Raw genomic sequence first — 17,529 nt, forward strand, 5'->3', positions numbered from 1 at the left:
ATTAGGAAAACAATTGGAATGCAATTCAATGTCTAGTGGGATTTGTTCACTATTTGTACTGCGATATTGCAAGACTTTGTTATAAATCTATCCCCAAGTCAGGAATTGCTATCGGTCTTGTTCGCTACAAAAGTGTGCATGTCATGATACAAACGTTCAACCCGGATGCAGAGCTATCAGACTCACAGCAACAGCACTAGAGGGTGGTACAGAGACCCATTGGCCATGTTTTGCTCTCGTTTACATAGATGCTGTCTGTGCTCTCACTGACATAGACGCTGTCTTGAAATATATTTCTGTGCTTTATATTCGACCATGTTGAACTCATAGTAACCCCTTTCTTTCTTTCACATCCTCATGTATGGTTTTATAAGTTGTCGTGTTGCATTTACTGGCATTATTATTATAATACAAATGTTTATAAACATAGCTAATGATAATGGCCACAATCTTTATTTTGATATTAGTAGTAGAAATAGTAGTAGTAGTAGTAATTGTAGTTATAGCAGGACTGTTGAAGCTGGTGTGTGTGTGTGTGTGTGTTACATTTACTATAAGTATACCAATACACATAGAATAGAATGTAAACATGTAGTACAGTGGGTAGGCTACATAGGCAGCATGTATTATATAAACCCAGTCACAGTCAGAAGGAGAAAAGTAAACATTTCAAAACAAACACAGCCTTTACTTCATCAATCTACTCCATAGCTAAATGGGAAGCTCTTCTGGTAACTATAAAGAGAAGACTCTACTGGTAATCAGCCATGTGCTACAGAATATGAACACTCAAGCTAATTAGCAATCAAAGGAAGATCCTAAGCCTCGCGGGATCTGCAAATATGCTCTCATTCTTGGTAGTAAAATATGTTTTTTAATTTTTTTTTAATATATTCTCAGTCGTAAATATTTATAAATGATGGAAAGTTATGGATTTTCTTTGTTACCATGACATTTTAGTCAAAAACATAACAACAAAAATTCAAGTGTTTTTATGGATTCCAAAACGGATGCTGAAGCCTGCGACCTGGACATGTATAGTAGAAGAATGCTAACTGCAGAGGAGAATCTGATATGTTACAATATGTACAGTTTGAGTCACAGAACCATCTTGAATGATCTTCAGAAGTCTATGGGAACATTCATCCAACAATGCCTCTCAAATACAAACAATACAATTAATACAATGATAGACCTAATCATACAGTAATACACATCTCATGAAAGACAAACATGGTTAATTTTTCAACATTTGTTTTCCCAGCACTTAAAGAAAAATGTCTATACAGTTTAAGTATAAATCTCTATGCATATACAATGTGTCCTTGATTCTTGTGTGTGTTAGTGCTTGAAATGCATCTAATGTGTATTCTTCTGAAACAGCAGCACTCTTTTTTTTACAGCCCCCCATACCTTTCCTCCCTCTTTTTCTTATTGTGTAAATAATTATCATATCCCCCCCTCTCTCGTTTCCTCCCTCTCTCTGAAAGTTTGCTAAAATGTCTGTCTTCATCTGAGGCACAGCACACATTTTAAATCATCCTCCGCCCACCTCGTTCTCTTTCCCTCGTTCATTCCCTTCTTTCTCTTGATCTCCTAAATCTCCTTCTCTCATCCTCGCTTCCATCTCTCCTCCCACACTCTTCATGCGTGCATCTGTGTGTTTGGGTGTGTGTATGTGCGTGTGTGTTTGCATCTGTCTCTGTGTGTTGCGCGTACAACAGAGCAACCCCCACTCTGTCTACCCCCCTCACTCATTCCCCCCTTCTAACATGGCGAGGCACTCATGCGCATGTGTTGGTGGTAGCGGGGAGGGGGCTGGGCAGAGGGGGGCATGGCCATGGGCATGGACTGGGGAGGAGGCCCGCTGGGGTGAGAGGACATGGTGTGGTGGCTGGAGTGGAGGGGGTGGGAGGACATGGTGTGGTGGGGGTAGGAGGAGGAGGACTGCTGGTAGCTGGCGCCCGAGGAGGGGCCAGAGGACGGGGCCTGCTGCTGTTGCTGGGAGCTGCCCTTGGGCGGCGGGGGCGTCTGGTTCAGCTGGATGGAGATGTCACTGGAGACCTCAGACGCGCTGCGGCCCCTCTGCGGAGGAGGCCACGACTCGGGGTGAAGGTACTGGCCGCTGTAGTCGCTGCACTCGGACAGGCGGGGGCGGTAGAGGGACGGGTGGGGCCGGTACATCTCCTCCTCGGCGTAGCGCTTCATGAATAGGTACACTGACATCACCCCGGCGCCCTGGGAGAGAGCAGCGCAAGCACAATATGAGATACCATGGCTCATATTACTACATGACATGAAACACCTTCACAAAGAAGTGATAAGTGACACATTTGGCCGTCATACATCAGGCACACTATGAACCACAGCAAAAAGAAGCCTAAATAAAAAATATATATATTATATAAAAATGACATACAGTATTGGACTATGAAACACAACAAACACTGGAACATTTAAAGGTCCAATGCAGCCGTTTTTATCTCAATATCAAATCATGTCTGGGTAACGATGAAAAACCTTACTGTGACTTTTTTCAATTAAAGTAGAAATAGTAATAGTAGTAATTGTATAGCACAGTGATTGTTTTCAATTAAAATGGTCAAGAAAAAACAGAAATAGCTTTTTAGCAAAGATACATTTCTCATTCAAGGATTTTCTTAGGACTGTCTGGGAGTGGTCTGAGTTAGGAAGGGAATACTGAAAACTAGCTACTATTGGCAGAGAGGTTTGAAACTGTCTTAATTAATGGTCTATAAACTCCAAAACAGGCAGACCTTTCTAGCAGTCTTTTCAAACAGCTCTTACACTAAAAGTGCTTTATAATAATTTTCACAATTTCACAGTATGGAAGAATATATATAAAACACAGGTACATCACGTATTTGACTGCACTGTGCCTTTAATAACAACGCAATACAACAGGATGTAATGTAGCATCCTGAAAGAGCAACACAATGTTTTGAATGAACATAAATACTAAACATTTTTATAACATTACATGCGTGAGTTATTTTCAACTGTGGAATATGTCTCTATGATGCACAACCCTCTGAAGGCATAACAGGGCTCAAACCACTCCTCTGTGTAATAACTCGTTATCAAAAATGCAATGTTGCGCCAAACAGCAGACACAAACATTTACATCCTCATCCACTATTCATCGCTGACATCTTAGTACAACATCCTTGAAACTTGAGCACGTCAACGCCAATGCTAAGCGCTATTCCCCCTCCTCTTCCTCCTGCCACTGCAGAGGGTCTGGAAAAAAAAAAGAAAAGCCCTCCAGCGAACTGTATATTCATGTGACAACAGCAGCGTTTTTAAGCTGCCGCTGTGACAGAGCTGTCGCCCTAAAGTGTGCGCTACTAACATTTATGAATATTGATGCGAGTTGGGGGTGGGGGTCCTAACAGTGAAGCACTAAGCTAGTCGGTTAGCAGTTAGCAGGGGTTCATAGTTAGTGGTCGGGCGCTACGCTGGCAGGTGGACAGGTGTGCTGACCTCTTTGAGGAGGAAGGAGCTGGCAGCGAAGGCGAAGGACCAGCCGTAGTGGTAGTGGAAGAAGTGCTCGGGCTCACGTGGCCGGTTCATCACCTCGTCGTTGATGCTGCTGATGTAGAGGACCAGGCCCACCACCAGGCTCAGCCCTGAGAAGGAGGAGAGGACGGGGTGGAGAGAAAAAGGGAGGGAAAGAGAAAGCATGGAGCGAAAAAAGAGGCAATGAGGGGCATAGAGGCAGAGAAAGACACGAGAAGGAGTAGTGGAAAGAAGGAGATGGAATGGAGAGAGGGGTAGAAGAGGGGAGAGAAAGGAGGAGGGGAGTAGCGGCGAGCCAGTGGAGGGGGGAGAGAGGAAGAGGAGAGAGAGAAAGAATGGAGAAGGGGAGAGAGGGAGTGCGCAGTGTTGAGGAGATTATAGCAAACAGTGAGCGAGAGAGAAAGGGTGATGAGGAATCATAAGTGAGAATGAGAGAGAGAAGGGTGGAGGAAAGAGAGCGGAAGGGAGGAGGGGAGGGACAAACGCCAGGGGCGAGAGTGGGTGGGGGAATGGGTCAGAGAGTGTGAACATGAAGGGGATGGTGGGTAGTAGGGAGAGCGAGAGAGAGATTTGGAGACAGCAGGATACACAGTGAGTAAGATGGAGGGAGAGAGGTTGAGATGAAAAGAAAGGTGGAGAGACATAGTATTATTTTATACGAGTACATTTCTGACTGCTTATTGTCTTGGCATCCAAATAGATCCCCTTGACATAGAGGGCAAGACAGACCTGAAAGTGGGACAGTATGTGGCCTACACTCTTAGAAAAAAAGGTGCTATCTAGAACCTAAAAAGAACCCTTTAAAGAACCCTTTTTGGTTCTAGGTAGAATTCCAGGTATTATTTAGATTTAAAGTTTAATAGTAACATGTACAGGGTTGCAGGTGTGATTACAGGGTACAGTGAAAATCTTTTTGTTTTCACAACAATGCAGGTCAAAGTGAAATGTGTTTTTTTATGAGAGTGTTATTTTATGAAAACAAGAATCATACATTATAGATAGTAAAACGTGATTATGATACATTGCTACTACTACAAATATGAGTACCACAGCTGTAGTACACCAGACTAGCTAAATTAGCGCTACTGCTGAAAATAACCGCAGTATCTCAATTGTTTGCTCAGATAGCCTTCCGACAGCCACCATTGTTGCTACATCATTCTGCCTTCACACTGAAAAGAGCTCGCATGGCCAAACATTTGAGCACATTTCCCCTGACGCATTAAAAAACAACAATAAAACAACTGAATAAGAAAATCCACAAGACCATTTCTTTAACCACATTTTCATTATTCATTATTTTGAATAAATTAGCCTTATTATACTTTCTAAATGGAAACCAAATCTCAACCACCGCCTGCATGCCTGCGAATTTGCGATAAACGAGGACAAAATAGAAGCGGAGTGATGGAAGAGAAAGAAAACCCCATTAAACTCTGTGTCAGTGGTTTTCCCCAGCCAGCCAGCCTCGGCTTCTGCAGCCTCTGACCCCAAAACCCTCCACCACCATTAACCAGCACAACAGCCCCACTACATAATCAGCCCTGACCAGCACCACAAAAACAACAGCAGGAGATTCAGGCAGCAGGCTCCAGCAGGCAGCAGTAACAGCAGCTGCAGTGGCAGCGACCGAAGCTCCTGGGAACCAGTGACCTGGCTCCCCCTTACTGTCTCAGCAGGGGGATCGGTGGTTAGCTGCTGCTAGCTCCTCGCCTGCTTCCCTCTCGGCAGAAGTCAGCCATTCTGAATGGGTGTGCTAGAAAACACAGAACAGAGAGCTATCCCTCTCTGAAGAAAGGCAGGCTGCACCGGAGCCAGTTTGTGACTTCCATTCTGTTTTTTCAGAATGGTTTGGGTTAGGATGTATGATCCTGATCTTGAATCAGGGTGTGAGAACGTTACATTTTCTATATTTTGTGTTGTGGAATGTTAATGAAATTGAATTAATGGGCAACCATAACATCTTTTCTAGGGGCAAAGACATTGAGAACAATGCCACGCTGAGCATCTATAGAGTTGTCCGTTTGTTCAAATGGCTTCAAAGAAACAGAGTGAATAACAACAACAAACTCAATATTTCTCAAGTCCAGTCAATTTCTCAAGTCGTTTCTTGGGACCCATTATCTGAAGCTGTTGTGATTTTACAATATTTAACGGGTTTTTTTCTCAATTCACAGCCCAGAATGTCAAGTTTCAAGTTTTATTAGTCAAACTAAATGCTTACTTGCCTGTTCCTTCTTGCCTATTCAACAACAAAAATAAATAATAAAATATAAAATATAATAATATGAACATAAAGTAAATGGCTCAGTAGAATAGAAAATAGAATACACATTTTAGCATAAGTACAGTGTATTCGGAAAGTATTCAGACCCCTTGTCTTTTTCCACATTTTGTTACGTTAAAGCCTTATTCTAAAATGGATTATATAAAAACAATTCCTCATCAATCTACACACAATACCCCATATGACAAAGTGAAAATAGTTTTTTTTAAATGTTGGCAAATTTAAAAAAAACAGAAATACCTTATAAGTATTGAAACCCTTTGGTATGAGACTAGAAATTGAGCTCAGGTGCAACCTGTTTCCAGTTCACCTGTGGTAAATTCAATTGATTGGATATGATTTGGAAAGGCACACACCTGTCGCTACAAGGTCCCACAGTTGACAGTGCATGTCAGAGCAAAAACCAAGCCATGAGTTCGAACACTCGAGGCTGTAATCACTGCCAAAGGTTTTTCAACAAAGTACTGAGTAAAGGGTCTGAATACCTCTGTAAATTGATATTTCAGTTTTATATTTTTAATACATTTTCAAAAATGTCTAAAAACCTGTATTTCCTTTGTCATTATGGGGTATTGAATGTAGATTGATGATTTAATCAATTTTAGAACAAGGCTTTAATGTAACAAAATATGGAAAAAGTCAAAGGGTCTGAATACTTTCTGTATAATACAGGAAAGCACATTTATAATTCAATATTTACACAAAAAATACCTTCATTGAGTTAACTACTAGAAAACCATTACTTATTCAATTTGAGCTTGAGTCAGTACAATCGTTCACTGCTGCAGGTCAGTGACATGTAATAAGGACAAGATGGGCACATAACTGCTCTGTCAGCAGCATCTCATGCTAGGCTAGCATCTGTGAGCAAGATCTGCAATACCCCCAAATAGAAACTGATGTAATCTTATAGACAACTGTGGATCAGGATATGCTGTCAGCCAAGCCACTAAACCAACAACCAATCAGGGGGGGTTCCAGACCCAAACCACACAGAACCAACTTTACATACCATTGGCAGCTCTCATCCACCAATAAGTATCTTAAATACTGAACATCATTAAAACAACAGCCAATGGGAAACTTAATTTCCTTTCATCATAAAAAAGCATGTGGCTCCGTACCTGAGAGGATAAAGAAGATTCCGGAGATGAAGGCCAGGATGGTGCGCTGTGGCCGGATGTGTCCAATGTTACTGATGACGAAGGCAGTGAAGACGAAGAGCAGCGACACCATGGGGAACGGCGTGGCTGTCCGTACCATCTCTGATGAAAGGATAGAAGGAAACAGGATGAGAGAAAGACAGAAGAAGAGAGAAAGATATATTGAGAGGAGGGAGAGTTAAGTAAAACAATTAAATTGAAAAAAATCAAACATAGTCAAAAGATTCAACATTCCTTACATCGTTTTAAACCAAGTTTCAGTGTCCCATTGGGATAATGAAATTTAAGCTGCATTCAGTGGAAAATGCTTTCTGTTATACTCTTCCTCTATTTATGAATAATTAAGTTCATAAATAAATGAATGCACTATACATAACACATTGAACAAAAATTAATGTTCTAAACTGGTATACAAGTATGTGAATGATTTGTAGCTGTTATGTTGTAGATGTATTGTTGTAGCTGTTGTGCTGTAGCTGTTATGCTGTAGATATTATGTTGTAGCTATTATGTTGTAGATGTTATGTGTTAGATGTTATGTTGTAGCTGTTATGTTGTAGATGTTATGCTGGAGATGTTATGCTGTAGGTGTTACGCTGTAGCTGTTATGATGTAGATGTTATGCTGTAGCTGTCAATATGTAGCTGTCATGCTGTAGCTGTTATGTTGTAGCTGTTACGCTGTAGGTGTTACGTTGTAGCTGTCATGCTGTAGCAGTTATGTTGTAGCTGTTGTGCTGTAGCTGTTACGTTGTAGCTGTTATGTTGTAGATGTTATGCTGTAGTTGTCATGATGTAGAAGTTATGCTGTAGCTGTTATGTTGTAGCTGTTATGCTGTAGCTGTTATGCTGTAGCTGTTATGGTGTAGCTGATATGATGTAGCTGTTATGATGTAGCTGTTATGATGTAGCTGTTATGTTGTAGATGTAATAATGTAGCTGTTATGATGTAGCTGTTATGATATAGCTGTTATGATATAGCTGTAATGTTGTAGCTGTAATGCTGTAGATGTAATAATGTAGCTGTTATGTTGTAGCTGTTATGCTGTAGTTGTAATGCTTTAGCTGCAATGCTGTAGCTGTAATGCTGTAGCTGTTATGCTGTAGCTGATATGTTGTATCTGTAATGCTGTAGCTGTAATTCTGTAGCTGTTATGTTGTAGCTGTTATGTTGTATATGTAATGCTGTAGCTGTTATGCTGGAGCTGTTATGTTGTAGCTGTTATGCTGTAGCTGTAATGCTGTAGCTGTTATACTGTAGCTGTTATGTTGTAGCTGTTATGTTGTAACTGTTATGCTGTAGATGTAATAATGTAGCTGCAATGCTGTAGCTGTTATGCTGTAGCTGATATGTTGAAGATGTAATGCTGTAGCTGTAATTCTGTAGCTGTTATATTGTATCTGTAATGCTGTAGCTGTTATGCTGGAGCTGTTATGTTGTAGCTGTTATGTTGTTGTTGTAATGCTGTAGCTGTTATGCTGTAGCTGTTATGTTGTTGTTGTAATGCTGTAGCTATAATGCTGTAGCTGTTATGTTGTAGCTGGTATGCTGTAGATGTTATGTTGTAGCTGTTATGTTGTAGCTGTTATGCTGTAGATGTTATGTTGTAGCTGTTATGCTGTAGCTGCTATGTTGTAGCAGTTATGCTGTAGATGTTATGTTGTAGATGGTATGCTCTAAATGTTATGTTGTAGCTGTTATGATGTTGCTGTTATGTTGTTGTTGTAATGCTGTAGCTATAATGCTGTAACTGTTATGTTGTAGCTGTTATGTTGTAGCTGGTATGCTGAAGATGTTATGTTGTAGCTGTTATGTTGTAGCTGTTATGCTGTAGATGTTATGTTGTAGCTGTTATGCTGTAGCTGCTATGTTGTAGCTGTTATGCTGTAGATGTTATGCTGTAGCTGTTATGCTGTAGATGCTATGTTGTAGCTGCTACGCTCTAGATGTTATGTTGTAGCTGTTATGATGTAGCTGTTGTGCTGTTGATGTTATGTTGTTGTTGTAATGCTGTAGTTGTTATGTTGTAGCTGTTATGCTGTAGCTGTTATGTTGTAGATGTTATGCTGTAGCTGTTATGCTGTAGCTGTTATGTTGTAGATGTTATGCTGTAGCTGTTATGTTGTAGCTGTTATGCTGTAGATGTTATGTTGTAGCTGTAATTCTGTAGATGTTATGCTGTAGATGTTATGTTGTAGCTGCTATGCTCTGGATGTTATGTTGTAGCTATTATGATGTAGCTGTTATGCTGTTGATGTTATGTTGTAGCTCTAATGCTGTAGCTGTTATGCTCTAGATGTTATGTTGTAGCTGTAATGCTGTAGCTGTTATGTTGCAGATGTTATGCTGTAGATGTTATGTTGTAGCTGTAATGCTGTAGCTGTTATGCTGTAGATGTTATGTTGTAGCTCTAATGCTGTAGCTGTTATGCAGTAAATGCTATGTTGTTGCTCTAATGCTGTAGCTGTTATGCTCTAGAAGTTATGTTGTAGATGTTATGATGTAGGTGTTATGTTGTAGCTGTAATGCTGTAGCTGTTATGTTGTAGCTGTTATGTTGTAGCTGTAATGCAGTAGCTGTTATGTTGTAGCTGTTATGCTGTAGCTGTTATGTTGTAGCTGTTATGTTGTATCTGTAATGCTGTAGCTGTTATGCTGTAGCTGATATGTTGAAGCTGTAATGCTGTAGCTGTAATTCTGTAGCTGTTATGTTGTAGCTGTTGTGTTGTAGCTGTTATGTTGTATATGTAATGCTGTAGCTGTAATGCTGGAGCTGTTATGTTGTAGCTGTTATGTTGTTGCTGTTATGTTGTTGTTGTAATGCTGTAGCTGTAATGCTGTAGCTGTTATGTTGTAGCTGTTATGTTGTAGCTGGTATGCTGTAGATGTTATGTTGTAGCTGTTATGTTGTAGCTGTTATGCTGTAGATGTTATGTTGTAGCTGTTATGCTGTAGCTGCTATGTTGTAGCTGTTATGTTGTAGATGTTATGTTGTAGTTGTTATGTTGTAGCTGTTATGTTGTAGATGTTATGCTGTTGATGTTATGTTGAAGCTCTAATGCTGTAGATGTAATGCTGTAACTGTTATGCTGTAGCTGTTATGCTGTAGATGTTATGTTGTAAATGTTATGTTGTAGATGTTATGCTGTAGATGTTATGCTGTAGCTGTAATGCTGTAGCTGTTATGCTGTAGATGTTATGTTGTAGCTTATATGCTCTAGATGTTATGTTGTAGCTGTTATGCTGTAGCTGTTATGTTGTAGCTGTTATGCTCTAGAAGTTATGTTGTAGATGTTATGCTGTAGGTGTTATGTTGTAGCTGTAATGCTGTCGCTGTTATGTTGTAGCTGTTATGTTGTAGCTGTAATGCTGTAGATGTTATGTTGTAGCTGTTATGCTGTAGCTGTTATGCTGTAGCTGTTATGTTGTAGCTGATATGTTGTAGCTGATACGTTGTAGCTGTTATGTTGTAGCTGTTATGTTGTAGCTGTTATGTTGTATCTGTAATGCTGTAGCTGTTATGCTGTAGCTGATATGTTGACGCAGTAATGCAGTAGCTGTAATTCTGTAGCTGTTATGTTTAGCTGTTATGTTGTAGCTGTTATGTTGTATCTGTAATGCTGTAGCTGTAATGCTGGAGCTGTTATGTTGTAGCTGTTATGTTGTAGCTGGGATGCAGTAGCTGTTATGTTGTAGATGTTATGTTGTAGCTGTTATGCTGTAGCTGCTATGTTGTAGCTGTTATGTTGTAGATGTTATGCTGTAGCTGTTATGCTGTACCTGTTATGCGGTAGATGTTATGTTGTAGCTGTTATGCTGTTGATGTTATATTGAAGCTCTAATGCTGTAGATGCATGTTGTAGCTCTAGTGCTGTAGCTGTTATGCTCTAGATGTCATGTTGTAGATGCTATGCTCTAGGTGTTATGTTGTAGCTGTTATGATGTAGCTGTTACGCTGTTGATGTTATGTTGAAGCTCTAATTCTGTAGCTGTTATGCAGTATATGCTATGTTGTAGCTCTAATGCTGTAGATGTTATGTTGTATCTGTAATGTGCTAGCTGTAATGCTGTAGCTGTAATGTTGTAGCTGTTATGTTGTTAATGTAATGCTGTAGCTGTTATGCTGTAGCCTATATGTTGTAGCTGTAATGCTGTAGCTGCTATGTTGTAGCTGTTATGTTGTATCTGTAATGCTGTAGCTGTTATGCTGGAGCTATTATGTTGTAGCTGTTATGCTGGAGCTGTAATGCTGGAGCTGTTATGCTGGAGCTGTTATGTTCTAGCTGTTATGTTGTTGCTGTTATGTTGCTGTTGTAATGCTGTAGCTATAATGCTGTAGCTGTTATGCTGTAGCAGTTATGTTGTAGATGTTATGCTGTAGCTGGTATGCTGTAGATGTTATGTTGTAGCTGTAATGTTGTAGCTGTTATGCTGTAGATGTTATGTTGTAGCTGCTATGCTCTAGATGTTATGTTGTAGCTTTTATGATGTAGCTGTTATGCTGTTTATGTTATGTTGAACTTGTAATGCTGTAGCTGTAATGTTGTAGCTGTTATGTTGTATCTGTAATGCTGTAGCTGTTTTGTTGTAGCTGGTATGCTGTATCTATTATGTTGTAGATGTAATGCTGTAGATGTTATGTTGTAGCTGTTATGCTGTATTTGTTATGTTCTAGCATGTATGCTGTAGCTGTTATGTTGTAGATTTTATGTTGTAGCTGTTATGCTGTAGCTGTTATACTGTAGATGTACTGTTGTAGCTGTTATGCTGTAGCTGTTATGTTGTAGCTGGTATACTGTAGCTGTTATGTTGTAGCTGTTATACTGTTGCTGTTCTGTCGTATCTGTAATGCTGTAGCTGTTATGCTGTAGCTGTTATGTTGTAGCTCTAATGCTGTAGCTGTTATGTTGTAGATATTATGTTGTAGCTGTTATGCTGTAGCTGTTATGTTGTAGCTGGAATGCTGTAGCTGTTATGTTGTAGCTGTTATGCTGTAGCTGTTATGCTGTAGCTGTTATACTGTAGATGTTATGTTGTAGATGTTATGCTGTAGCTGTTATGTTGTAGCTGGTATGCTGTAGCTGTTATGTTGTAGCTCTTATACTGTTGCTGTTCTGTCGTATCTGTAATGCTGTAGCTGTTATGCTGTAGCTGTTAAGCTGTAGCTGTTATGCTGTAGCTGTTGTGTTGTAGCTGTTATGCTGTAGCTGTTATGTTACAGCTGTTATGCTGTAGCTGTTATGTTTTAGCTGTTATGCTGTAGCTGTTATGTTGTAGCTGTTATGCTGTAGCTGTTATGTTGTAGATGTTATGTTGTAGCTGTTATGCTGTAGCTGTTATGTTGTAGCTTGTATGCTGTAGCTGTTATGTTGTAGCTGTTATGCTGTAGCTGTTATACTGTAGATGTTATGTTGTATATGTTATGCTGTAGCTGTTATGTTGTAGCTGGTATGCTGTAGCTATTATGTTGTAGCTGTTATACTGTTGCTGTAATGTTGCAGCTGTTATGCTGTAGCTGTTATGTTACAGCTGTTATGCTGTAGCTGTAATGTTGCAGCTGTTATGCTGTAGCTGTTATGCTGTAGCTGTTATGTTTTAGCTGTTATGATGTAGCTGTTATGTTTTAGCTGTTATGCTGTAGCTGTTATGTTTTAGCTGTTATGCTGTAGCTGTTATGTTGTAGCTGTTATACTGTAGATGTTATACTGTAGCTGTAATGTTGTAGCTGGTATGCTGTAGCTGTTATGTTGTAGCTGTTATACTGTTGCTGTTCTGGCGTATATGTAATGCTGTAGCTGGTATGCTGTAGCTGTTATGTTGTAGCTGTAATGCTGTAGCTGTTATGCTGCAGATGTTATGCTGTAGATGTTATGTTGTAGCTGTAATGCTGTAGCTGTTATGCTGTAGATGTTATGTTGTAGCTCTAATGCTGTAGCTGTTATGCAGTAAATGCTATGTTGTTGCTCTAATGCTGTAGCTGTTATGCTCTAGAAGTTATGTTGTAGATGTTATGATGTAGGTGTTATGTTGTAGCTGTAATGCTGTAGCTGTTATGTTGTAGTTGTTATGTTGTAGCTGTAATGCAGTAGCTGTTATGTTGTAGCTGTTATGCTGTAGCTGTTATGTTGTAGCTGTTATGTTGTATCTGTAATGCTGTAGCTGTTATGCTGTAGCTGATATGTTGAAGCTGTAATGCTGTAGCTGTAATTCTGTAGCTGTTATGTTGTAGCTGTTGTGTTGTAGCTGTTATGTTGTATATGTAATGCTGTAGCTGTAATGCTGGAGCTGTTATGTTGTAGCTGTTATGTTGTTGCTGTTATGTTGTTGTTGTAATGCTTTAGCTGTAATGCTGTAGCTGTTATGTTGTAGCTGTTATGTTGTAGCTGGTATGCTGTAGATGTTATGTTGTAGCTGTTATGTTGTAGCTGTTATGCTGTAGATGTTATGTTGTAGCTGTTATGCTGTAGCTGCTATGTTGTAGCTGTTATGTTGTAGATGTTATGTTGTAGTTGTTATGTTGTAGCTGTTATGTTGTAGATGTTATGCTGTTGATGTTATGTTGTAGCTCTAATGCTGTAGCTGTAATGCTGTAACTGTTATGCTGTAGCTGTTATGCTGTAGATGTTATGTTGTAAATGTTATGTTGTAGATGTTATGCTGTAGATGTTATGCTGTAGCTGTAATGCTGTAGCTGTTATGCTGTAGATGTTATGTTGTAGATGTTATGCTGTAGGTGTTATGTTGTAGCTGTAATGCTGTCGCTGTTATGTTGTAGCTGTTATGTTGTAGCTGTAATGTTGTAGATGTTATGTTGTAGCTGTTATGCTGTAGCTGTTATGTTGTAGCTGATATGTTGTAGCTGATACGTTGTAGCTGTTATGTTGTAGCTGTTATGTTGTATCTGTAATGCTGTAGCTGTTATGTTGTAGCTGTTATGTTGTAGCTGGGATGCAGTAGCTGTTATGTTGTAGATGTTATGTTGTAGCTGTTATGCTTTAGCTGCTATGTTGTAGCTGTTATGTTGTAGATGTTATGCTGTAGCTGTTATGCTGTACCTGTTATGCGGTAGATGTTATGTTGTAGCTGTTATGCTGTTGATGTTATGTTGAAGCTCTAATGCTGTAGATGCATGTTGTAGCTCTAATGCTGTAGCTGTTATGCTCTAGATGTCATGTTGTAGATGCTATGCTCTAGGTGTTATGTTGTAGCTGTTATGATGTAGCTGTTATGCTGTTGATGTTATGTTGAAGCTCTAATTCTGTAGCTGTTATGCAGTATATGCTATGTTGTAGCTCTAATGCTGTAGATGTTATGTTGTATCTGTAATGTGCTAGCTGTAATGCTGTAGCTGTAATGTTGTAGCTGTTATGTTGTTAATGTAATGCTGTAGCTGTTATGCTGTAGCCTATATGTTGTAGCTGTAATGCTGTAGCTGCTATGTTGTAGCTGGTATGTTGTATCTGTAATGCTGTAGCTGTTATGCTGGAGCTATTATGTTGTAGCTGTTATGCTGGAGCTGTAATGCTGGAGCTGTTATGCTGGAGCTGTTATGTTCTAGCTGTTATGTTGTTGCTGTTATGTTGCTGTTGTAATTCTGTAGCTATAATGCTGTAGCTGTTATGCTGTAGCTGTTATGTTGTAGATGTTATGCTGTAGCTGGTATGCTGTAGATGTTATGTTGTAGCTGTAATGTTGAAGCTGTTATGCTGTAGATGTTATGTTGTAGCTGCTATGCTCTAGATGTTATGTTGTAGCTTTTATGATGTAGCTGTTATGCTGTTTATGTTATGTTGAACTTGTAATGCTGTAGCTGTAATGTTGTAGCTGTTATGTTGTATCTCTAATGCTGTAGCTGTTTTGTTGTAGCTGGTATGCTGTATCTATTATGTTGTAGATGTTATGCTGTAGATGTTATGTTGTAGCTGTTATGCTGTATTTGTTATGTTCTAGCATGTATGCTGTAGCTGTTATGTTGTAGCTGGTATACTGTAGCTGTTATGTTGTAGCTGTTATACTGTTGCTGTTCTGTCGTATCTGTAATGCTGTAGCTGTAATGCTGGAGCTGTTATGTTGTAGCTGTTATGTTGTAGCTGGGATGCAGTAGCTGTTATGTTGTAGATGTTATGTTGTAGCTGTTATGCTTTAGCTGCTATGTTGTAGCTGTTATGTTGTAGATGTTATGCTGTAGCTGTTATGCTGTACCTGTTATGCGGTAGATGTTATGTTGTAGCTGTTATGCTGTTGATGTTATGTTGAAGCTCTAATGCTGTAGATGCATGTTGTAGCTCTAATGCTGTAGCTGTTATGCTCTAGATGTCATGTTGTAGATGCTATGCTCTAGGTGTTATGTTGTAGCTGTTATGATGTAGCTGTTATGCTGTTGATGTTATGTTGAAGCTCTAATTCTGTAGCTGTTATGCAGTATATGCTATGTTGTAGCTCTAATGCTGTAGATGTTATGTTGTATCTGTAATGTGCTAGCTGTAATGCTGTAGCTGTAATGTTGTAGCTGTTATGTTGTTAATGTAATGCTGTAGCTGTTATGCTGTAGCCTATATGTTGTAGCTGTAATGCTGTAGCTGCTATGTTGTAGCTGGTATGTTGTATCTGTAATGCTGTAGCTGTTATGCTGGAGCTATTATGTTGTAGCTGTTATGCTGGAGCTGTAATGCTGGAGCTGTTATGCTGGAGCTGTTATGTTGTTGCTGTTATGTTGCTGTTGTAATTCTGTAGCTATAATGCTGTAGCTGTTATGCTGTAGCTGTTATGTTGTAGATGTTATGCTGTAGCTGGTATGCTGTAGATGTTATGTTGTAGCTGTAATGTTGAAGCTGTTATGCTGTAGATGTTATGTTGTAGCTGCTATGCTCTAGATGTTATGTTGTAGCTTTTATGATGTAGCTGTTATGCTGTTTATGTTATGTTGAACTTGTAATGCTGTAGCTGTAATGTTGTAGCTGTTATGTTGTATCTCTAATGCTGTAGCTGTTTTGTTATAGCTGGTATGCTGTATCTATTATGTTGTAGATGTTATGCTGTAGATGTTATGTTGTAGCTGTTATGCTGTATTTGTTATGTTCTAGCATGTATGCTGTAGCTGTTATGTTGTAGATTTTATGTTGTAGCTGTTATGCTGTAGCTGTTATACTGTAGATGTACTGTTGTAGCTGTTATGCTGTAGCTGTTATGTTGTAGCTGGTATACTGTAGCTGTTATGTTGTAGCTGTTATACTGTTGCTGTTCTGTCGTATCTGTAATGCTGTAGCTGTTATGCTGTAGCTGTTATGTTGTAGCTCTAATGCTGTAGCTGTTATGTTGTAGATATTATGTTGTAGCTGTTATGCTGTAGCTGTTATGTTGTAGCTGGAATGCTGTAGCTGTTATGTTGTAGCTGTTATGCTGTAGCTGTTATGCTGTAGCTGTTATACTGTAGATGTTATGTTGTAGATGTTATGCTGTAGCTGTTATGTTGTAGCTGGTATGCTGTAGCTGTTATGTTGTAGCTGTTATGCTGTAGCTGTTATGCTGTAGCTGTTATACTGTAGCTGTTATGTTGTAGCTGTTATGCTGTAGCTGTTAAGCTGTAGCTGTTATGCTGTAGCTGTTGTGTTGTAGCTGTTATGCTGTAGCTGTTATGTTACAGCTGTTATGCTGTAGCTGTTATGTTTTAGCTGTTATGTTTTAGCTGTTATGTTGTAGCTGTTATGCTGTAGCTGTTATGTTGTAGATGTTATGTTGTAGCTGTTATGCTGTAGCTGTTATGTTGTAGCTGGTATGCTGTAGCTGTTATGTTGTAGCTGTTATGCTGTAGCTGTTATACTGTAGATGTTATGTTGTAGATGTTATGTTGTAGATGTTATGCTGTAGCTGTTATGTTGTAGCTGGTATGCTGTAGCTGTTATGTTGTAGCTGTTATACTGTTGCTGTAATGTTGCAGCTGTTATGCTGTAGCTGTTATGTTACAGCTGTTATGCTGTAGCTGTAATGTTGCAGCTGTTATGCTGTAGCTGTTATGTTACAGCTGTTATGCTGTAGCTGTTATGTTTTAGCTGTTATGTTGTAGCTGTTATGTTTTAGCTGTTATGCTGTAGCTGTTATGTTTTAGCTGTTATGCTGTAGCTGTTATGTTGTAGCTGTTATACTGTAGATGTTATGCTGTAGCTGTAATGTTGTAGCTGGTATGCTGTAGCTGTTATGTTGTAGCTGTTATACTGTTGCTGTTCTGGCGTATATGTAATGCTGTAGCTGGTATGCTGTAGCTGTTATGTTGTAGCTGTTATGCTGTAGCTGTAATGTTGCAGCTGTTATGCTGTAGCTGTTATGTTACAGCTGTTATGTTGTAGCTGTTATGTTTTAGCTGTTATGTTGTAGCTGTTATGCTGTAGATGTTATGTTGTAGCTGTTATGCTGTAGCTGTTATGTTGTAGCTGGTATGCTGTAGCTGTTATGTTGTAGCTGGTATGCTGTAGCTGTTATGTTGTAGCTGTTATGTTGTAGCTGTTATGCTGTAGATGTTATGTTGTAGCTGTAATGCTGTAGC

The 17,529-nt window shown here is 39.4% G+C and overlaps 1 protein-coding gene across 1 annotated transcript in view; it reads right to left on the bottom strand.

Annotated features, from left to right (window-relative positions):
* Window positions 1-431: 431 nt before the first annotated feature.
* The window catches only part of LOC110489301 (voltage-dependent calcium channel gamma-7 subunit), a 34,585-nt gene continuing 17,487 nt past the window's right edge, over window positions 432-17,529 (bottom strand). Inside the window, exons 4-6 of the mRNA XM_036971316.2 lie at window positions 6,952-7,092; window positions 3,505-3,650; window positions 432-2,238 (exon numbers count right to left, since the gene is read on the bottom strand). Of these exons, the coding sequence (XP_036827211.1) occupies window positions 1,768-2,238; window positions 3,505-3,650; window positions 6,952-7,092 (758 nt within the window). The 3' untranslated portion in view covers window positions 432-1,767. The remainder of the gene's footprint in view (window positions 2,239-3,504; window positions 3,651-6,951; window positions 7,093-17,529) is intronic.

Source organism: Oncorhynchus mykiss, chromosome 30, assembly GCF_057628025.1.
Source record: "Oncorhynchus mykiss isolate SJ-2025 chromosome 30, ASM5762802v1, whole genome shotgun sequence".
NCBI lineage: Eukaryota > Metazoa > Chordata > Actinopteri > Salmoniformes > Salmonidae > Oncorhynchus > Oncorhynchus mykiss.